We start from the raw sequence: 23,587 nt of genomic DNA on the forward strand, positions 1-23,587 counted from the left end.
TGATGTATGAAGCAGAAAGAACATAGTTAATTTGCAGACATGAGTTTGAGCTTTCATGTCCACCAGACAGGAAAATCTGGTTTTGACTGAAGACTAAGAATATTTTAAATGGAAGCCACTGATGGAAATACATATGGAATGCAAAAAAGAGTTTGCATGGTCAATTTTCTATCCAGGTGAACCTTCTTAATTCTTCCTGTCATGACTTGGTATTTATTGCCTTGCTGTTCTTCCTTGTAAATTCCTCCCACTGTAAATTTTCTCAGGGCTTCTTGTTTTCACAGACATATTGCTTTTTATGCTGTGCAAGGAATTACTCCTCTTCATTGAGTTAATATAGGGGTTAATATCTAAAAGAAAGAAGTGTGTAACACTTTTATTAAGATATTACATTTTTAACTCATTCCCTAGTCAGTGTTACTGTATGAGTCTCTCTTCATAGAAACTGCTATTCAGGACATTTAAACACTAAACTTAGCCTTTGATTTTAAGATGTCTTCAGGAAGTGTACCTTAAGCTGCATCCCTGCTGGCCAGCTAGCATTGCTTTAGGATGTAAGAAGCTTTATGCAGTGGAAATTAAGGTGTGATCTTGGATATTCTGTAATAAAAATCCATGTTCTTGCTGTTCCCCTGTGATAACCTATTGTTGCTGTTTATACACAAGTGGCCTTTACTTGCCTTGGATTTACTACACACTAAGGACAGTTGTGTGGGTTCTTACTGTGAAGTAGGTGGCATACAGTATCTCTTTCCTTTATGACTACTTGTTCAAGTATCAGTGTGATCACAGCAGATACACATCTGGGAATGCACATTTGATATATAATGCACTTCGGTGCCACTTACATATTCATACTAAAACCAGCAATAGTGTCTTCAGTTAGTACTTTGCTCTTAGCAGATAGCAAGACTGAGCTCTCACTAACTTTCTTACTCTGGTACCAGCTTTCTTCATATTTTTCAAAAAAAGGCTCTTCTTGGAGGTTGGAGAGGGTATTTTCATAGGTGGTTAAAAGTACATTACTAGATTTCAGAACAGAGTAGACTGAGAATTTCTTGACAAAACTTCATCAAGACTGAGGGTATTCACTGAAACTGGATCAGTTTGAGTTTAAAATTTCTTTAAACACACTTGATTGGTTCAGACAGACCTTCTTCATCACACACAGATGAAGGAGAAATCTTGGGTGCAGGGTGATATTAGTATGCTCATCTCCATTTACATAGTCGGTTATTTTTTGTTCTACCATTACAAATCTACCTAAATGTTGGCCATAAATCAGCTACATTTTAATGTTGGCTGTGTACTTGTGATCCTTCTCTACTGATGCTTAAAAAGGGCACTGACTCTTCCTTTTATTTGATTTCTGTCTGCAGTTATAAAATTAATCTCCCGGCTTCATGCCGCAATGAGCTGTGTCAGTGGAAGAGAGATAAGTTTCATTTTTTTGCCTTAAAACTTCTTCCAAAGTTACAAGGAGTTTAGCACATTTACTTTCTCTTTTCAATTTTAACAAAGCCCTTGTCTTTTTTTTCTGAATTTCTATTTTATCCATGTCATTTTGGTTCTTTTGTTTTATACTTCACATTTTCTCCACACTCTCTCTTTTTTTCTTCCCTTCAAACCTAGTTTATAGTCTCTGACAGGATTCTTTCTATGCTATCTGCCAAAACATCTGTTCCTTTTCTGAATAAAAAGCTTGCTTCTCCAGAAAGTGTCACATGGGTCCACACTGACTATAAACCTTCATTTCTCTCTGCAACTTTGCCAATGATGGACCAGCACTGGGAAGCTTTGTATTCTTGTCTGTCTTGTCTCATTTTTCATTATGCCCTATTCAGGTAGTTTATTCGGGGGTGCAGGGAAATTGCAGCATTTGGATGTCAATGTACACTGGATGTCAAAATGGATTTGGATGTCAAAATACATTATTAATCTCTACTTCCTATTTTTAACCCTGCCATTTTTTTCCTGAGTTTCCAATCAAAGCAGATATTTACTAACTTAATATTGATTTAAGTTAAAGATTCCATTGCCTGATCTTTTCTTCTAGGACCACATTTCCACGTTTTCATTAACACCTTTGTCACTGATGCAATGTAACCATCCTTCATTCTTCTTGGACTGCTTTTTGGTCATGTTTCAGTTTTTCAGTCAAAGCAGCACTCAGAGGAATTTTAGGTCTCCTTGAGGAAGTTGGGTAACTTTCAGTACGTTGGTTTTACTGCTTTTTAATAATTTTTAATGATTTATTATATTTTTTACATAATGGGCAGGCTTGATTCTATTGTAAAGTTCTTCGACATCTTTAAGGAAAAGCATTGTATTTGAATGGGATACTATTTTTAGACTGTATTTCCACAGTATCATGGCATTTTCATGAATATTTTTCATTTCAATGAACTGAATAAATATTACTTATGTCAATAAATATTTTTCATATTATATTTTAGAAATGATAAGTACTACCAGTGAATCATTTAAATATTTCTCCCAAATTTATCTGTTTATATGTTGCAAAGTCAGGGGGAAAAGTGGTTTTCATACATATTTGTCTATGGCATAATTTGCTGTTGATGGGCTGTTGCTATCATTGTCTTTTGGCTATATTGATACCTAAGAAGAGGTTTGCTGGTGAATAGTTCTTGCAGACATCCAAGCCTTAGTGTGATAAATTATATGAGTGAACAATGAATAGAAATTTTCCCCTGGAGTAACTATAGCTGTTTCAGTATTTCAGTCCCCTGAAGTTTTCATTAATTTTCACAGAAAAATCCGGCAGAAGTTTCTTCAGCCTCTTCCTAGGAAAACTGTGTGTTTCCATTGTCAGATCTGTAGCAGTTCCTTCGGGTTTCCCACGGTCTGTTTGCTGCTAAGCAGTGCCCTACTCCTGGCAAGTGGGAGTGGGGAAAACACACTTTCTGTCCCATTGTTTCCTCTCTCTACTAGGCACAAAGAGAGTTTCTCCAGGTGGCAGAGATTTGATAAATTCTGGGAAGCTGTGTAAAGACAATTGTTAAGGAAATTGAATTGAATTCCTCTCCATGGCTCCATCTCCCCTAGAACAGGTGGTCTGGCATCCTGGCCACAAGTTCCTCTTGACTGACTCCATCCAATATCTCAGCTCCCTCATGGAAGGGTTTTGTTTGTGGAAGCTGGCAAGATGCCTTCTTGGAGGGACTGCAGCAACAGGAGGAGGGCTGGGAATGGTTCAGAAGTCCAGAGTCTTTTCATAACTCTTGCTGTGTTTTGCTGGTTCTTTGAAGTGCTTGTGGGAGAATGGTATATGATTTCTTAAGTGAAAGTTTGAAAGTTCCTAGTCAAGGAAATATTTTAAACACAACACAAAACACACTTTCTCAGTCAACTTTCTGTGTGGATTTTTGTGTGTCTCCTGCACAGATCTTAAGGTAAAACTTGTGAGTTTTTAGTTTTCTGGGGGGGTTAAATTGCCCAAATTATTAATCTAAAAGAATATTTTTGTTACCTGTGCAAGCCTGCCCCAGTGTGACCAAAACAGCAGGAAAGGGAAAATGTTCTCAGTCCTGAAAAATATTAACTCATTTCAGTAAGTTAATGTTGACTGGGCTATTCAGTAACCATATGGAGCAGATTAGAACTTGTGTCAAGCTGGTATTGTTCTGGAATAATTCCACTAAAGTGTTGTTAGCTCATACTACAAATTGTTTATATTTATATACTTGAAGATCCATGCTCTCTTTTTGTCCCTTAAAGTGCAACCTAAGTGACATTGTAGCCCATCAAACTGGGAGGTACGTTTCCTGGGTCCCTTGGTGTGAATGACCTAATTCCTGCCAAAGTCATTGTGTGAGTATATTCATGAAGTCCAGCCTCAGTTCATACAGGAAATTACTCACTCTGGAGAAAAACTGTACAACTACTATGATTTACTCAGGAAGATTTAGGTTTTTCAGTGGGTAGAAATGGAGAAAATCAGGGCTCTGCCTATACAGTGCAGTAACTTCAGTGCAGACCTCTGAGCTAGAGCTGCACAAGTTATCACCTGAACCAGAAAGCCCAAAGCTGCATCAGCTCAGCCCAGTGCCCAAGTTAATAAGGTCTGCTAATAGGTGGCTCTAATTAGCTTCTATGCAGCATCATGTCCACACTGTGTTCTGAGGGCCCTTGCTAGTATTTCTGTCTGAGCGATTAATCAGTACAAACTCAGGGCAGGAGGCTCTGTCTTCCAGTTTGCAATGATGATTACAGAAAAGTAAAGGTAACCCATGTACAGAGCTGGTCAACAGGCAGATTTAAAGCAGAAATGTGGTCCTAAGATTGGTTACAAATATGATCTTAAATCTTGTAAAAAAATTATATATAGTGACATGCATGTCTAAGAAGCACAAACCTACATGACAAACTGCAACAGTACTAGGTAGGCACTGGCATTTAGAGGACAATTGTTATCAATTTAATGCAATTTTAATCTAGAAAAAAAATGTGCAAGTAGACACCCATGTTCTTCCAGTTTTAAGTTTTGCAGTGAAACCTGAGTGCATGGCAGATTATATTGCCTCCATATTTCTTCTCTCTTAGTAAATGTTGGTCTGAAATATAATTTAATATAAATTTGAGAGTAACCAAGGAAAAAGATTAGATCTGGAGATAAGGAACTTAGAATAAGCCAATCATACTCAGAAAAAATAACCAAAAAACTAAACCCTCAAAGAAAATGCTTTTCATGGTCTAGCTTGAAGTTTTGTTCATCTATTTGCTGTATGATCTTTTTTTACAATGAAATGCAACACAAAGTAAATCTCAGCTGGTTTGGAATTATGTTACCATCTGGGGGACGATTTTGAAACAAGCCAGAACTAACAGATTTTCGTCCAGCCCCTTAAGAATTCTAATTGCCAGGAGTAAGGCACTGCTTAGCAGCAAACTGACAGTGCAGTAGCCTGAGTCTGCAAGATCTTGGCTGCAAATCTTCTAGGCTGGATATGCTTTTTGATTCCTGTAGAATCACCTAGAGCTCCATAGCTATTTGTAATGTTTCTAGTTAGACAGTTTAATCTGTACTTTATCTGGAAACTCTGGCTAAAGCTATCATTAACATTGTCAAGTCTGAGCATATTCTTGATGATGGTTAAAAACAATGTTGAACGAGGGGGTCAAGCTGCATGCCTCAGGGGCTCTATAGTGTACTTCAGAGTCCCTCAGTAGGGAATAGTAATTAAGTTACTAGTTCAAATCCAGGAAAGGTCAAGAGTGATTAATGCTTTTCTGTTCCATTGGTTATCCAGAAACAGATGTAAAATGAAGTGATGATCAAAATGCAGTTCCTAGTAGATATTTTACATTATAAACACAAAACTCATAATGATCCCTTGCTGGCAGTCTGATTAGCATGGACAGTAATTGAACAGGCACAGAGACTTCCATGCAGCCCTTACTGCCAGTCCCCATAACAAAAAGTACTGTCATTTTCAGAATGGACAAGCTAGAAAATTACAGTCTCTATCTGAGTTTTTTGTGTTCTGTTCATATATTTGGAAATCTTTCATCCTGAGTGATAGCAAATCATATTTTGGACCACAAACACACCTGAAGATTATTATAGGAGCTCTTAATGCAGAAGAATCTGCAATTTAAAAGTGACATATTTTTCATAATTTTAAATATATGTAGTCAATCCTCAGCTGGTCTAATCTGACACGGATCTGATGAAAAATTACTTAAGTGATAGTCAATGAAGCTGGCAAATGATCTGATTCTGCATTACTCAAAGAAGGTGATCATACTTGAAAATGCATGAGTATGTTTAGAGAAAGTAACTATAGCAAAATCATGTGTGTTATACATCAAGCCCCTGCCCTTGCCCTCTTGGGCACCAAACAGGTTAAAGTGAGGGTTAGGTGTGAGATTGAATGTTAGAGGCTTAGAACAAGGAGTTAGATTTTCTGGGTGGGGCTTAGACTTCATGTTTGAGTTACTACTATGACAGCCATAGAAAATGTGTACATTCCAAAGCTTGATGTTCTCATACTATCCTGCAACTGCTGAGGGATGTGGGGTTCATCCTGAAGAAGGGAAAGCCCTGGTGGGATCTAATACCTGAAGGGGGCCTACAGGAAAGATGGGGAGGGACTTTTTACAAAGGCTTGCAGTGAGAGGACAAGTGGTAATGGTTTTAAACTCGAAGAGGGGAGATTTAGGTTCGTAATTAGGAGGAAATTCTTCAGAGTGAAGATGGTGATACACTGGAACAGGTTGCCCAGGGAAGTTGTGGAAACTACATCCCTAGAAGTGTTCAAGGCCGAGCTGGAAGGGGCTCTGAGCAACCTGATCTAGTGGGAGGTGTCCCTACCCATGCAGGGGGGTTGGAACTGGATGATCTTTAAGGCCCCTTCCAACTCTAACCATTCTATGATTCTATGGTGCTGTGACAAACTGCTTAAAGAGTCGTGTATAACAGTGCATACCAACTGCACAGTTCTTACCCTCCTACAGTACTTTGCCTGAGTTATCTATACAGTCAACTAAGAAAGAGACCACTCTAAAAAAGCTAATACTTCGAATAAGGTCAGATGCTGATGGTTTCCAGTAACTTTATAAAAACTGTATCATTAGAATTTTCTGAAGTAAATCCAAAACGATAGAAAATATTCTTGTTAGCTCATGGATTACCCAGAGCTGTTGATAACTGACAGCTGAAGGATAAAGGAGGAACCGAGGGATTCACATTTTGGAAGGCATTAAATTTGTGGATCACTTTCACACCTATTTTTATCAGAGGCAAAAATCAAATATTTCTCACTACCAAGGGCAGCTTTCCCTGTTTCTGAAAGAAAATGGACCTCTTAGTGCTCTGCAAACTGCAAATGGTTTTCAGGCTTCTTCAGGACATGGACTTAGTGATTTCAAATACAGAGCTTGAGCATGCATCCTTTTTAAAAGAGCTGGTGGCATTTTGTACTTCAGTTAGTTGTTTGAATCAACATTTTTTGGTCATCCTGGCTATGAAAAGTGGAAAGAGAAGTCTGGAGATTTGTAATAACTCTTAGCTCTGCAATTGATTTAGGACATCAGCAATATTTCTTCTTTTACCTTTGCCTTTGACACATCTGTTTCGCTGAGAAATTTCTCTACACCAGTTATCATATATGTTTACCTTCTAGTAAACCTTAATGCTGATGACAGGGTGGTCGGTGAGCACTGCAGTAATAGCAATAATAATATATAATACTAACTGTGGGCTTTGAAAGGATGTCTCTTCTGCAAATGCATTTCAAAGAAACACAAGCAGAAGTGTCATTTACTCCCTGAAAAATGGAGCTGCTGAGCATTTATATTTAAATTAAATGCTTTTATGAGTTCATTGAATGTTATTTAGCAAGTATATTATAGTGGAGGCATGTTACCCATTGCCTTAGAATGAGGATTTTATTGCTTTTTCATAGTTATCTTTTTGTATCAGCATTTGGCAGGTAACAAATGAAATTTGCCTGCTAAGGTTAAATTGTTTTTTGCTGCTGCTCCGCCAGACAGATATAGAGGATGAGACAATGGAAAAAAGTTATTTGCTTTTTTTGAGTAGACACAGGAATATATGAATAAATGGTGATCTTGACCTGTCTTTGAAGAAATGTTTATTCTCTGAAAGTCAAAGAACTTAATTCCTGTCTGAATCACTTCATGAATATCCCGTTTGTGCAGGAGACTGTATGAACATAACTGAAGACAGAATTGCCCAGATAATTAAGTGTGGTCCAGGTGATGATGTTCAGAACAGTCTGAGGTCAACGCTGAAAAAAGATGAAAGCCAAGTATCAGCCAAAGAAATGAAATTTCTGTAGAACTTGGTATCAAAAGTTTCTGTTTCACTGTCTGTTCCCAGGATTAGTGTATTTCCTAACTCACACAGATTTGGGACCAATGATGCCTGACTCTCCCTGAACACTGCATTTGTTATAGTTTAAGAATATGAAAATGTACTGTTGAGTAAATAAAGAAGACCAAACCTTTGAGGATTCCAGCTTAAATTTTTGTCTGCAGTGTTTTCTTAAATCTCAAAAAACTTCTGGAAACTGCACATTACAGATTTCCCTTTAGTCTAAGTCCATTTTGATAGGCCAGTTGAGTTTTTTTAAACATATGACAAGTCCTTGTAATACAAGGTCAGAATAATAAATTTTATGTTTTTATTCTTTATGTAGGAAAAGTAATATAATGCCATCAGTACTTTATTACTCTGCAGTCATTCTATTACTACACAACTTAAAATACTTCAGCCATCAGCATTTGGAAAAAGTTCATAGGTGTAGGGCACTCTGTTATAATTTGCCTTTAAAGACTCCATTTCTTGAGCCACTCTTCCTAGAAGTGCAGTTATGGATCAAGACAATGGGAACAGTTCCTAGGTGAGCTGAAAAGATGGTAAACTGTGAATACACTGTATTTTCACTAGTATAAGCAGTGTTCTAGGGTTTCCGTATTTAATTTTATAAATTGAGTTTATATTTCTTGTTAATTTGAAATGTTTGAATTTTTCTTAAGATTGAAAAAGTCTCTGAAGGGTTTATGGAGCTGGAAATCAAGTTTTGGTTAAGAAGAGTTCTTTTGTAATTTGAAGGTTCTCTGTAGAAACCAACGTGCATAAAACTATCCCAGAAATGTCAGCTCACTGAACCTTAAACTATCTTGTGTTCAACTTGCTTCAGTATATCTTAATGTGATTTTGAAGTAATTTATCATAACTACTGTGTACTACAGGAGTGGTCTCATGGTCTTCCACAGACAAGCTTGCAGCACTCCTCATTATCCTGGAAATTGTTGCTCTGAAGCAGTGTTCACTTATTTTGCTCTTAAGTTTTTCATTTCAGTGTGAAAAAATTAGCAATGAATAACCTCATTCAACTGATGTGTCAATGCCCAAAGGACTCTTAACCCATCTCAATTTAAATTAATGACCTTAGTGATAGTACTAGCAATTGGACCATGGCTCTCATGAGCCAGATTTTTGCCTATGGAATTTGATTAATTCTGCTGGCTATTAATTTCCACTTTTAATTAGGTATGATACTACTGCAGGAAGAAAATACAAGGCTTCTATAAGAGACAGACTGTGCTGATTTGCTATTGGGCATTGTATTTTGTTTTGCTTGGCTGTGCTAGGTCCCCTCACAGTGTCTTTTTGGATTACCAGAAAGGTACCATAGAGCTAAAAAATTGATCTGCACAAGCCCAGGAATAGTTGCTGTAAAGAAATTCTGAACTGAATCAATATTACTGCTTTACAAAAGGTAGTAAAGTTTGTAGGAGAACAGCAGAGAAGAAGGCCTATGTGGGATAGTGGAGTACTGCAAATTCCCTGGCACTCATTGGCCCTGAAGAAGAACAAAGAGCCGTAAATAACCTAAGGAATTTTCCATCCGGACAATGGTACCTGGTGCCTCCCGTGGGAATGGGTAGATAAGGTTTTATGTTAGTAGAAAGAGCACTTTGAGGTGCAAATTGTAGATCAATCAATAGATATTGGGATATTATATAAGTGTAGTGAACCACACAATAAATGATTCTGATTGTGCACAGCAACCGGGGCTCGTGCCTTCATGTCTTCTCTCAGAAATCGGTGCACATTGTCCACTTTCAGTACTCTGTGACTTTATTCCTCTTAACAGCTTAATAGGTGTTCTTTGATACCTGTGTCCAGAGTCTCAGAAAGACCAACTATATAAGCAAAAGGCGCGGTGCTTTTTCTGAGTCTACTTGGTCTCCCAGCATCTCAGATAGTAGAGTCCTGCTTAGATTTGAATCCAGAATAAATTTTGCCTGTATCTTGTAAGTATGTAACATGGTGCCTCCTAGTTTACAAGAGGTCAACCTGTATTTCTTTGACATCTCTGAAGTTTAGAAGCACTGCAGTGTGTTTATGTATGTCCTAGCCAGGAAAAACATGTGCAGCACTTGGCTTGCCCAGCAGAGCTGGTGCCCACATGCTGCTCAGGGCTGAGCAGACCCCTGTAAGAAATAGCAGAACTTGAAAAAATCACCAAGAAAATCTCAATAAAAATTAATCGAGTAGCCTTGAAATAGAGTAGCTGTTCCATCTTCCCCTCCCTTACCAGAACAATATTGAAGAAACATACCCCTTTCCTCAAATATAGATTTTAATAGATTTTGATATCCACTGACCAAATGAATACATGGTAAAATGTCTATTGAGCACATTTAGAAAATAGTGCTGCTTATGGTTGAAATTCAAATAGATGAAAACCTTGCTGTCTTTGTGATCACAGAAGATTTCAGGAAGTCAGAACGCATATCTGGCAAGGTCATAAGGTGAAGATGGAAGCATAAAACTAAGCAGGGATATGCCAAAACTGAACCTTGAAATGGCTCCCACTGTGCTTCTAAAATGCTTTTCATGAAGTATTCAGCTGTTTGTAATAAATGGATAACTCATAGTGAACAACAGGGCATTTTTATGAAAGGAACCTGTACTTTTGCAATAGATTTCCATATAATCTTGTGAACCCTTTTTTCATATTTCTCAAGCATCTCATACAGATATAAAATTTATTTGTGTGGAAATACACACTCTGTCAACATCAGTGGGAGTTAGATCTCATCAGAAGACATCTCTGTTCAAATTCAGGTTTCCGGAATGCACCCATGAATATCTATGTGGAAAGTGACTCAGCTGTATAAACATTCTAATGGTTTTCTTTGGAGAAATATGGTAGCAACAGAATATTCAGGTAAAGTGTGGGAACGTTGTAGTTCTATTAAAATTCCACATTAATAGTTGATGGTTGGAAACAAGATTAGTATTAACAGAGCATGTTAAGAGTGTGTGGTGGTTTTGTCTGCTATATATAGTATCAGGATATCATCTGTTTAACCAGTGCAGAAGACATTACAGTCTTTTTCACTGTCTTCAGACAATCTATCTAACTATGTGAAAACGGACATTTCCTTCAGTGTGTTAAAATGTAACACAAAGTACAGTACAAATTTTGATTAAAATGATGCTCTGTGGCCTTTCATATACTATCTAATTTTATTTAATATTACTTTCTACATGTATGCAGAAAATGGCAAACCAATGTTAATAAAAGAAGGCTTAAAGGAATCTGGAATGAGAACAATAGATCCTTGACAAAATTTATTTACCTAGCTAGACTTTCATTTCAAAGTTAGCAGCACTCTGTAATACCAGCATAATACTGGGGTCTTAAACCTCTGTTAGACATTTTTAACCCATTTTAATTTATTCCATGGAAGTTTAATCCCTTGCTGAACGGAGATGAGATGAATTTTCAAAAGTCATAATCCACTGAAGTAAAAAATCTTTACTGACAACATAGGCAGCAGGCTTCAAGAGTTTAAATTCTTTCTAAAAATGTAAAACGTAGGGCAAGAATTAATAGCATATTTCATCCAGTTATATTTAAATCCTTTCCCAAATCTTTATAAATTCACTTGCATCTCCACTATTAGGAATATTTGGGCTGAATTCCTGCCTTTCTAGGGGAAAAAGCAGAAAGCTGTAAAATATGAAGATTTTTCAGAGTTTGTTGTAACTCCTTCAGTTCACAGACTATTGTATGAGGTAGTATGATGTTTTATAAATTGAAAAAGAAATGATATTTTACAAACAAAACACTATCCTTTCTGCCTTAACTAGGCAAGGAAATGAAAACAAATTACATAGCACCATCCTATGTTCACACTTCTCCTCTAGGATTTTATCAATTTAAAAATAGAAATAGGTCAGGATTTTGCCCATAAATTGTGAGAGTCTGTAGATTTCCTGAGTATTCCAGAATACCCCTTGACTACCACCTTGGTAGCTACCTAGTTCTGGAATTACCTGTAACTTAGACACCACCTCCTCTTTTTGAGCTGGAAGCTGCTCAGCCATAAACTTTTACAACTCTGCTTGGCCTGAGCATCCAGACACCAAGCTTCTGCTTTAACCCTTAAAGAAAAACTGCTGCTGCTTTGCCAGATTTTGTTGTGGACTGCTGGGCAAGAATTTAGGTGGCATCAGGTGAAGCTTTGGTAACTTGTTCAAGCAAACAAGAGAGGGTTCCCTGGAAAATCTGAAGTTAAGAAGTGGAAGTATTATTGCAGGGTGTTTCAAATGCTGTAAGTTTTGGGGAGATACAGGCATGATCTTGTAAATGAAGGTTGTTGGAAGTTATTAAATTGGCAGCCAAAAATCCAGCCTAAGAAGCTGAATTTCATCACCGAGGCTGCAGGGCAGCCCTGGGAAAGTCCAGGCTGGAGTCCTGGATTCAGCAGCAGTTGGGAGTTGGCAGCAGGAACACACAGATTCAGGAGGGCAAGGATCAGGACCACAGGCAGGGGAACAGACAGAATCCTCCCAGGATGCTGAAGCAAAAAGAAACAGGTGGAGAAGGGGAAGCAGGAAGGGGCTTGACCCTTGTGATCTCTCAAATTTGTACTGAGTATGATATGTATGGGATGGAATACTCTGTTTGGTCAATTTTGGTCATTTATCTTGTCTGTTCCTCCCCAAAGGAGGGTTTCAGGTGCGACCTTTTTACTCCTTCTCTTCTTCCAGAGGGCAAAATGTTCCTCAGAGCTGAGCAGTGGCCTTGGCTCTGCACACCAGTCTCCAGTTGTAACTATAAACATCGAGAGTTATCAGTCCTAGAAGCAAACACTGTCTGAGAAACTTGCTGTTAATTTCAGCAAGTGCAGCTACTTACAAGAAACTTAGTGAAAGCAAAATTACAAGACAGAAACTCACCTTTATCCTCCCCCAAACCAGGACACTGTGAAAATTATTTGTATTATTAAATCAAACCCAAGAGGTAAAAAAAAAAATAGTACAAATCAAAAAGGAAACCTTCATATGGGAAATTTCCTGTATCCGATGGAAGGAGCAATACTATCTTGCTATATCAGTAAAGCAGCACTAGTTTGAGCATGCTTATAAAAGTATAGAGAGTAGTGTGCTTGAACATGACTGGAGTATTTCAGAAAGTGTTTATAAAGAGCAATCATTTTCCTGCTTCCAGCTTGCAGGCTTTGTGTTCTCTCCATGGTATTCCATAGGTATACCATACCTATGTATACCATATAGGTCAGATTTTTCTTGCTTACACTTAGGCATCCAGACGAAGGGTGTTTATTCAATCCCTGAAGGTTCATTAATAGTTGATGGAGGTAGAGGAGGTAGTTCATGCTGCTTCTCTCTCTATATAGATTATGAAATGAGCCCTGATGAGTAAGTTTAAACCTAAGACCTGCATTCCAGGTGAGTGAAGTGATCAGTGAGGTGTTTCCCACTCTAGACCGTGGACTAGGCTGGCACAGAACTTGTTCTGACTGTTTCCTAATCTTTGGTGGCAGGCCACCACTTTCTTTCATCAGTCTGTAACACCCCACCCACAGGGCAGTGTCCCACGTTAGCCCATAGTCGACATGAATGTAAAGGAGAGGAGACTCTGAAGCAAAGTTTGACATGGCAGATCTGAAGCATTCTCATTGGAATCCTGTCATTGAAGATGTTTTATCACCTTTGCATTTCCTGAGAATTATTTGAGACTTACTAGTTTTCAGATTTATTTATAACAGGCAGCTTAGATTGTGTAGAAGAGCACTGTAAAACTGTACCTTGTGGTAGGTATTTTTCTTTTGCACAACAGCTCACTGCAATATCTTAATATTTTATGATCAACAACCCTTAAGAATTATGTCTCTAAACAAAGCAGTTTCTCTACTGTTTTATTAGTGCCTTCATCTTTCAGTGGGTATGAATTTTCTAATTAGTCTTTGCTTCTTAGTCAGATCTCAAATAGATATGAATTGATATAGGCACTCTAATTTCAAAGATGTTAAATTTTACTGAATTTATATCAGCTGCCGTCAGCTGAATTTATAGCAGCTTCTGGTCTTGCATAACCTCTGTTGTGTTAATGATTTAAAAAGCTCAGGTAGCCCCATTTTCTTTTGAACGAGGGCCATGTGGAAGAAGCAGAATAGCTCATATGATATAACAAGAAAAATAGAGAATTTAAAGCTGAGCTAAGCACATTTGAGAGTATTAAGCTCATCTTAAGAATCCTAAGGTGGATCTACACCAGAATTTCATATTAAGTTCAGTTTCCCAACTTAAAGACAGTAAAAAAAATCCACCTTCCCTCTAATTTCTCTGTGACAAAATTTTCTAGATTTTTATGATTAAATGAATTATCCCAAGCGACTGCTTTACAAAATATTGTTAAAAACTTTGGGTGTTTCTTCTTCTATGGTCAGTAATAGATCACTACATGAATTCTGTCTGTCTCTGTGCAAGGACCTCTGCTGTTCTACATATTTGTAAATAACAGAGGAATGGTGAATAAGAAAGTTTATTGATGACATTAAATATTTCAGAGTAAAAAAGATAAGAACTAACAGTCAAAAATGGCAGAAAGATACGATCAGAATTATTAAATAAGAAATTATGGAATGACATTCTGTGGTAATAAAGGTAATAATGATACACATGGGGGAAAAAACAGAAATCCCAGCTTCATAAATAAATACGATTGAGATTTGGGGGTTATGACAGCATTATGCAAGCATTAATTCAGTGCTTATTAGTGATCAACTTTGAGTAAAATATTGTGAATTAGTGAAAAATAAGTGCTATTTGCCATGGAAACAGACCATGGTTCAGCCACCTCTTGAATACTGTGTGCCATTCAGGGCTTCTCACCTTAAAAACAGGAGTGAAGGTAGAACTGAGAAGGCTCAAAGCAGGAAACAGGAATTCAAAGGTATGGAATGATTTCCATGCTAGGAAGTATTCATGTGACCTAGAAGGCTGGTACTCAGGGCAGGCAAGGTGACTGATATTTGTTTACCACTGTGAATAGATCTAGCTGAGGCTTGCATGGTGGTCTAGAAATAGGCTTCTATATATAGCTATAAACCATAAAATTTTTCACTCACTGATATTTGTGTAATAAAAATGCAAAGAGCAGCATGGGAAATGTGGAGGGAGACTGACTCTTTGATTGGGAGGATGAATGGTTCTCCAAAGAAAGGAGCAGGAGCCAGATTCAACACAAACAGTAAGAGGGAATAGAGCTGTGGAATTCATTGCTGAAGGGAGGTTATGGAGGTTAAAAGTTTACAAAGAGCCAGGAAAGCATGCACAAATGCACAGCTGAGCAGTCTACTGAGAACTGCTGAAATGGAAAACATATAGAGAAACCAGAGGAAACTAGAAATATTTGACAGCTGGTCAGGGTATCACAGGGGTATCAGGAGGGTATCACATGCTTACCAGGTTCCTGCTCTTCTCCAAGCACCTCTCATAGCCACTACTGGAGACGTGATATTTTTCTACATCAGTCTTTGTTTTGATCCTGAACAGGTGCTTTTGTGTTCTCATTTGGCACTCATTTCGTAGAATAGGATTTGCTGTTCCATTTGTTAGATTCACCTGAGTTTGCATTCTTTTAATAGATGAAGCCACATGCTTATTCTTTCTATATTACATAGCAAAAAGGCTTGTAGGTCTGTTTGTGTGAAATATTAATGCATCGTTGTCCACTTTTTTACTCTCTTTCCATGGTGTTGCTTTGTAACAGATACAAGTGTTTTCTTTGGTTTACTCTCCTCTTTTATAATCATGTCACCATTAACTTGCACTCTTAGTTTCACTTTTTACAGTCAAGTTCCTGTGGAATATTGTCTTTGACTTGTCTGGAAATTATTCACTGGATAAAATATTTCCATGCCACCGGTGTACCATGTACAGGGTGTAGACAGGCATACAAAGAAAAAATGTCCAAAGTAGCATGGTAAACCAGGTCCAGATTTGCCTCCACCTATTACATAGAAAGCATTAATATGGGGAAACTGGATCCAGATAAAATTTTCTGAATGTTGTCCTCCCTTAACAGTAATTTATCTTGTAGCTATGTCCACCAGTAGTCTCCTTCCCATGCTGTATCTGAGATATATGGCTGAGGAAAGAGAACTCTGAATTCTTGTATACAGAGAATATGTAAATACAGCACTGCCAAATTCTTACAGTATTATGCCAGCAAAAATTATGTTGGCTTTGATTAGTTATTTACCTGAAGAGAGACATTTCCTACCTTGAGTAATAGATTGTTTGTTTACATTTTCATTTGCCCTCAAGTAGTCATACATTCAGAGGAATAAATACATAATTTCTAAACCAGTACTATAATTATAGATAATGAACAGTAATCGAGCTAGAATAAAAGGAAAAGAGTGAGAAATCAAGAGGCAATCTCAAATTTATCAGTCTTAAATTAATGTAAATATAGATATGGTTGATTTTGCACTGAAAAGAGGGCCTAATATACCACTTGAGACCTTCATGGCTTCCCAAGATCCCTTTCCAAATCCGTTTTTTATTCCCCAAAGGCTCAGGTGTGACTTGACACAGCATTCAGGGCTTAAAGGAGAACTCCAACATTTTTGAGGCAAATAAACTACCTATCCATTGGGAAGTCCAAAACGAACTACACATATTAAGTAAAACACATTTAACAATGTTAAACATCATAATAAATATGTCTTCATCTGCAAAAAGGAGGATACAGAATGAAAGGAGTATTCCATTTTAATGGAGTGAAAACTGAACTACAGATATTTGTGTCTTTTTCAATGATGTTTTGGGCAAGTGTGCAGTGAAACCTCTGCTCCTTCCTAAAAGAAGAAATGGAATAACAAATTATCCTTCATTTTTCATTGGAAAACTGTTACCAGGCAGACAGCATCTTGTACCTTTTTGAGATCAGTAAACTTTACTAGGTAGAGAAAATTTGTACTTTCTATTAAAAGTACAAGACCAGAACCAAAGGTCAATCTGCTGTGCTTACTGAGTGCTTTTCCACTGACATTTGTAGCACTGGATAAGAATTTCTAAATCATTTTTGCTTGTTACTATTGTTCTATATGGACACTACTGACATCATAATAATACAAAACCACTTCTAGCCATGCAGTCACAGAGGAAATTCCCCTCCTTAGCCCTTTTGCAAAATTTATATGTTGCACAGTAGTGGTGGTATAGGTTAACTCTGGTGGGCAGCTGAGTACCACACAACCACTTGCACAGTCCCCTCACTTCCAAAGTGGGAGTGGGACAAGGGAAGAGGAAAGGAAAAATAAAAGCAATAAACCCTGATGGTTGAGATAAAAAACCCCAAACAAAAACAAACAAGTGAAAGATAAGTGGAAGAACAGAAATGAAAAAGCAAACAAAACAAATGATGCAAAGATAACACTCACCCCTTCCCATGCCCCGGCAGTTCCTAAGCAAAAGAAGACTAAACCCTCTTTAAAGCCCCATCTTTTCCTTTTAATTGCTGAGCATGATGTTATATGGTATGTAATATCTCTTTGGTTAGTTCAGGTCATCTGCTCAGTTGCGTCCCCTCACAACCTATTGCGCTCTCTCCAAGCTATTCACTTATTGCAGACAAGAGAGGAAACAGAGAAGGCCTTGATGCTGTGGAAACACTGTTCACCAAGAGCTAGAGCATTAGTTTAACAGTATCTTGGTAAAAAATCTCAACTACAGCACCATAGGAACATCTGTAAAGAAAATTAACTTGAACCTAACCAGGCCCAGTACAAGTGGGCCAAACTTTTCAGTGTTTCATCTTTATTTTAGTATTGTTTCTAGAGTTTAAAGCTCCCAATGAAGTGCAGAAGCCTACCAAAGCAGCTGTATAGATATACAGTAAATGACAAGTTCAGACCCTGAAGAATTTACCCAATGAAATCTGAAATAACATGTATTTCTGTATGGTGAAACCATCATTAATTTTGTTACTTGCCATCTCTAGAAGTTTTTGTAATTTAAATATTGAGAAAAATATCCATAGTCATGGCAATCCTGTATGGACTTTAACAGTCCTAGTGAAAGTTCTGCTACAGGAAACAAAGTAAATACTAGGATGGACCAGGAATGTCAAACTAGGCATGGCAGTGTTGGTTAGAGTGAAATAATTACTAAAGTAGAGTATGCATGTTTCTCAATTATCTGCAAATGTTCTCAAGGAAGAGGAGAAAAAAGCCATCATAGAATCTGGGCTTCTCAGTGTTTTAGTTTTTCATTAGCTGATTAAAATCAGCTCTTTTCCAGGCACTGCTATCTTTCTGTAAGCTAGTTTCACACTACTAAATTCAAAATCTCATAAATTCACATGATTTTTCTCTATTACTCTACCTTGTGGCTGAAGAGAGATGTAAGAAAACTGTAGATTAGTTCATGTGAAAATAACTGCTGTGTTTCCAGAAATTCTATTACACAGCAATGCTCTGTATTATTGGGTGGTGAGTCTCTAAGGATACATATGGCTGCTTTCTATAGCACATAGTATACCAACAGTATATGAAAAAGCAGTTGGCTGGAAAATGTTAGTGAAGAACAATGAATTCTAGAGCTTTCTATTAACCCTTGTGGGCTATTTTTCCTAGTGCTTACACAGACACTTGACCAGGGAGGGCAGGTTCAGACCTTTAATCATGAATGCAACCACAATGAAAATCACAAATTGAAGTCTCAGGGATAACTGCATCACCAGAAATCTTTCAGATATCATGAAAATGATAACAGAAATTATCAATCGCATTTGTTACATCAAGTATGAAGTCGGATATCATGCATGGGAGCTGAATCATCCATTTCTATGAAGTGCACTGGCTTCAGAAAAACACATGCATTGCATCAGTCAGTAGCATAAAATGCCTCCTTCCTTTCCTGAATGTTCAGTTTTATACATCTGAAAAGAAGAAACCTTATCTTTAAAAGATGCCATTACAGCATTTTTAGATGGAAGTTGTAGTGTAATCTTGTGATATATAAATTATTGGATGCAGAAAAAAAAATGAAGGAATAAAGGCTGTAAGGGAAGAAAAACAGTGGTAAGTGATCTGTACCCTACCTGCAGATTTCAGGCATACCAGTTCTGCTAGGAAATTGCTGAGATTCATAGATTGACAGATTCATGGTAGACAGGCATATTATTCTTTTTAACCACATTTCTCATCTTATTTTGCACTCCTTTCCCGTTTGCCATGGCAAAATTATATTCTGAGACTCTCTCTCTCCCTGTGATATCTTCATTGCTGCTTCATTAACCAGTGCACCATCAGTGCATTTCATTACAGCTTCTCTCCTGGCTCACTGTGTTGATGCTAAGATGCAGCTACAAACTGGCTATCAAAATGCTGGTCTGTGTTTTATCCCTTCCACTCAAAAGAGGAGGGACTCACCTTTTTGGCACAATCCTAAATAAACCAAATGTTTTACCTATTACTCTTACTTGCCCACCAACCTGAAATACACCGGGGAGGTATAGTGTGGGATGTGACAAATTTATTTATCTTTTTGTTTACCGTAAAAGGCCGAAGGCAGACCTCCTATGTGATCAGTGTATTAAGACAATTTAGAGTGATTTTATGTTAGTGCCTTCGACTGACCTTGAAAAAGTACTGAAGTTAATGAAAGCATGCTTCAATTACATGATTGCCAGGGAATGAAAAGGCCATGCTGTGATAGATATCCTCTGTGACATATACCTCCAGTTGTACCGGTAGGGAGGAGCCATAATTTAAAAACTAGCTGGTTTCCAATGGGTTTCCTGGGTTGGGAATATACTTAATTCGTTTCTAAGTGAAGAGAAAGATATAGCTGCAAGTGTAATAGGATCATGTAAATCAGTGCCAGAACACAGAGGAATAAACCCGGCATATTCAGAATCTCCTATATAGCCATGAAAGGGGAAATAAGAATCATGATGGTCTTCAAAGTAGTCCAAATGTTAGAAAATGTGGCACTATGTCCCATGTGAATTTTTAGAGGGAATGGGACTAAGGATGTTGTCAGTTCCATCCCATCCACCCGCTGTCTCCAGCTAATTCCAGGCCTCCCTGCAATGCTCTGCCAGAGTTTGCTACCAGAGCTGTATGTTAGACAGCTGCGAGGCTGCATCTGTTCTCTGTTTTCCACACAATTAAGGCAAAGAGAAAAAATATAAGTAAGACAAATTGCTCTGACACTGAATTCTATGAAAAACTGTCTGAACCTGATGATTTTGTAGGAATGTGGTGCAAGATTTTCTTTTATTTTAAACTGCTATTTTGCTGCATTTTTTTACTTCTATTTTTTAATACTATTAATAGGTGGCCCTATCTTTCTTGTAAATATACAAATAGCTTTGTGTCTTTCACAGATCACTTTCAGTTAGGGGATGAAGGTGTGAAACAAAGAAATGAAGTGAGGAAGGATAAATGTATGTTATACTAGATACAGACAAGGCAATTCAATGGCTAAACTGTAAAGGGCCAAGAGAAGACTGTGATTCCTCCTGCATTAATTGAGGTACAGTACATACACAGAATTGACAGCCGTCGACAGAAAACTCATTAAAATTTTCATTATTCTATTGTTTATATTGTAGTTGTGAGTGAAGGCCCCAGTCAAGAACACAGACTAATGTGTACTCATAAAAGGAGTAGGGAAATTATATTACTATTATTAAATTTATAATGACATGGACTCTGAGCATGGGCAGGCTGGCACCACCACGACAGCACCCTGACGGTGGACTTCAGAGGCAGCAAAAATAACTGAAATGTGACTGATGGTGGAAAGCACAGTCACTTTGCAGAGAGAACATTCAAGCAAGAATTCTTCACTCTGAGATAGGAAGTGGCCAGTACAAGCCACTGGAGGATGACATGGCTGTGTACTAAGGTAGACAGTCATCTTTGCAGTGCTTCATTACGTACTCATTGCTTACAGACACGGTAACAGAGGTGGCTTTCATGCTGAAGAACAAAATGAATGTCTAGGCCATCTGAAAGCCAGTGTAAAAGACTGGCAAATGAGAATTAAGTAACTACTTGGAAAGAAAAGGCAAATAGGCATTTCTGGTTTGTTTTACTGAATACAGAATAATAATTTAATTTTTAAAAAATTGCCTATAATTTTGACATCTGACCATTTTGGTCTCCAGTGGTAATAGTAGGGTATGCGTTACACATCTCAATATATCTTTTCTCTCTTCTTTCCTTCTTTCAGGTTACCTGTGCAAATTTAACAAATGGAGGAAAAACAGAACTAAAATCAGGAAGCTCCAAATCCACATTAAAGCACATATGGACAGAAAGCAGCAAAGACTTGTCCATCAGCCGACTTCTGTCACAGACTTTTCGCGGAAAGGAAAATGATACAGATTTGGACCTGCGATACGATGCCCCAGAAACTTATTCTGAGCAAGATCTCTGGGACTGGCTGAGGAACTCCACGGACCTGCAAGAGCCTCGGCCCAGAGCAAAGAGACGGCCCATTGTCAAGACTGGGAAATTTAAGAAAATGTTTGGCTGGGGTGATTTCCATTCCAACATCAAGACTGTGAAGCTAAATCTGTTAATAACCGGGAAAATCGTTGACCATGGCAATGGGACGTTTAGTGTTTACTTCAGGCATAACTCCACTGGTCAAGGGAACGTATCTGTGAGCCTAGTGCCCCCTACAAAAATAGTGGAATTTGACTTGGCACAACAGACAGTGATTGATGCCAAAGATTCCAAGTCCTTTAACTGTCGAATCGAGTATGAAAAGGTTGACAAGGCTACCAAGAACACACTCTGCAACTATGACCCTTCAAAAACCTGTTATCAGGAGCAGACCCAGAGCCACGTGTCATGGCTCTGCTCCAAGCCCTTTAAAGTAATCTGCATTTACATTTCCTTTTATAGTACAGATTATAAACTAGTACAGAAGGTGTGTCCTGATTACAACTACCACAGTGACACACCCTACTTCCCATCAGGGTGAGGACCAACACCTGCTGAGACTGAAGCCTGGAGAATAAAAGAGGCCATGTGACAGGGCTCTAACCTCAAGGAGGAAGGCCACATCCATTGCCTGGAATGTGTCTACACACTGCTGCTGATGTCAAATGGCTGCAAATACATTAGTGGAAAGCAATCTCATGTAATTTTTTCCCAGTCAGCTCCATGTATCAATCTAGTTGCAAATCACTATGGATTTGAAATAAACCCACACGCATACACAAAGACACACACTTTTTTCAGTTCACATCTATTGAGATTCCTGTTAAGAGAGCTTTCATTGTTTGATCTCTAGGGTTTCAGGATAACCTATAATCAAGCAAAATGGATTAACTAGACAGAGAATGGTTTCTAACACAGACTGTTACGGAAATCTCTTTGAAAGTCCTTTGAGTACATGTGAATCAATAATTCCCTCTCATGCATTCTACTGCTTGGAGTATCTGTACTGGTAAATAATACTGTAGGAGTAAATACTTGTTAAAATGGAAAAAAATGTGTGTCTAGAGTTCAGTATTCCTTATTATATGAACACAGCAAAACATTGTGACTTTTTTCCAGCATACAGTAGGCACATTCTAGGTGATGTTAGGTGGCTCTTTTTCTGTGGAGCGAGTCTGTTACTAGTAAAGATGGGCAAACATTTGGAATTTACATGTGGGCAGACATTCTGATTTCCTACTTCTCTAACTCTTTAAGCTCTGATTCTTTAAACCTGGTTGATTTTAGGCCAGCTAAGCTACTTAAAAACTCTACAACTGGTCTCTAAGAAGGAAAAAGCTGGGCTGAGAACATGTAAGTTATAAGTGGCTGTCTTATCTTTATTACAAAATATTGTAACAAATTCAATATCCTAGTCTTCATTTGTATGAATGGTTTGTATTGTACATAACTTAACCAGTGTTATTTGAGCTGCTTCTTAATATTAACTTGTAATTGTCTCTCTGCTTGTTATTGGTTAAAAACAAGGAAATGAGGAATCCATTTTATCAATGTAGCTGTAAACTCCATTAAAAGACAGAACTATGTACAAAGCATTTACTCAGCTAAAGTATTGTTGAAAGCTATACATATACAACATTACAGTCTGTCTGTATTTAGATATTTTATTTCCAGACAAAGAAACTGTACATAAAAATAAAAAAATCTTAAAGTTGAGTTTCAATATGTACTGTGTAGATAGTAGTTTAAGTGATTCTGACAAGTGGACAACATTCCAAGTCTGACATGCTTTTCAGTCTTGTCTCTTTGCATTTGTACATATATATACACATATATTTATAAATCTCTCTGTGTGCATGTTTGTGTGTGTGTATGTACATGTGTGAGTGTGTGTGCAAATTCATATAGAAATCTGTACAAAATACATAAAAATGTATTGGGCCCTATTCCTAACAAGTAGATCTCATTATTGAAGGGTCTTACTAGCTCAAGTGGAAGCCCCCTTTGCATAAGAAACTGCAGAAGCAGGACTTTATTTAAATTGTTCAGAAGTGGGGAAACATGGAGCCACTCTCTGTGTACACAGGCCTGCCTTTGCCTTAATTCTAGCCTCCTCTGAGGCACTGATCTCTCTCTGTGGAATAAAGAGATCCCTTTTTATATTACAAGGGAATTTTCTTCCTATAAACAAAAATGCACAGAGCATATATCTATATCTCTATCTATCTATCTATCTATATATAATTTTTGTGTGTGTGTGTACAAAATGGCATACTTTAGCCCCAGAGTCCAGATAACTAGCAAC

General features: G+C 37.7%; 1 protein-coding gene across 1 annotated transcript in view; it reads left to right on the plus strand.

Annotated features, from left to right (window-relative positions):
* NXPH1 (neurexophilin 1) overlaps positions 1–23,005 on the plus strand; it is a 137,497-nt gene extending 114,492 nt beyond the window's left edge. The window contains exon 3 of the mRNA XM_071735306.1: positions 21,065–23,005. Within this exon, the coding sequence (XP_071591407.1) occupies positions 21,065–21,823 (759 nt within the window). The 3' untranslated portion in view covers positions 21,824–23,005. The remainder of the gene's footprint in view (positions 1–21,064) is intronic.
* Positions 23,006–23,587: the final 582 nt, after the last annotated feature.

This window comes from Heliangelus exortis, chromosome 2 (assembly GCF_036169615.1).
Source record: "Heliangelus exortis chromosome 2, bHelExo1.hap1, whole genome shotgun sequence".
Taxonomy (NCBI): Eukaryota; Metazoa; Chordata; class Aves; order Apodiformes; family Trochilidae; genus Heliangelus; species Heliangelus exortis.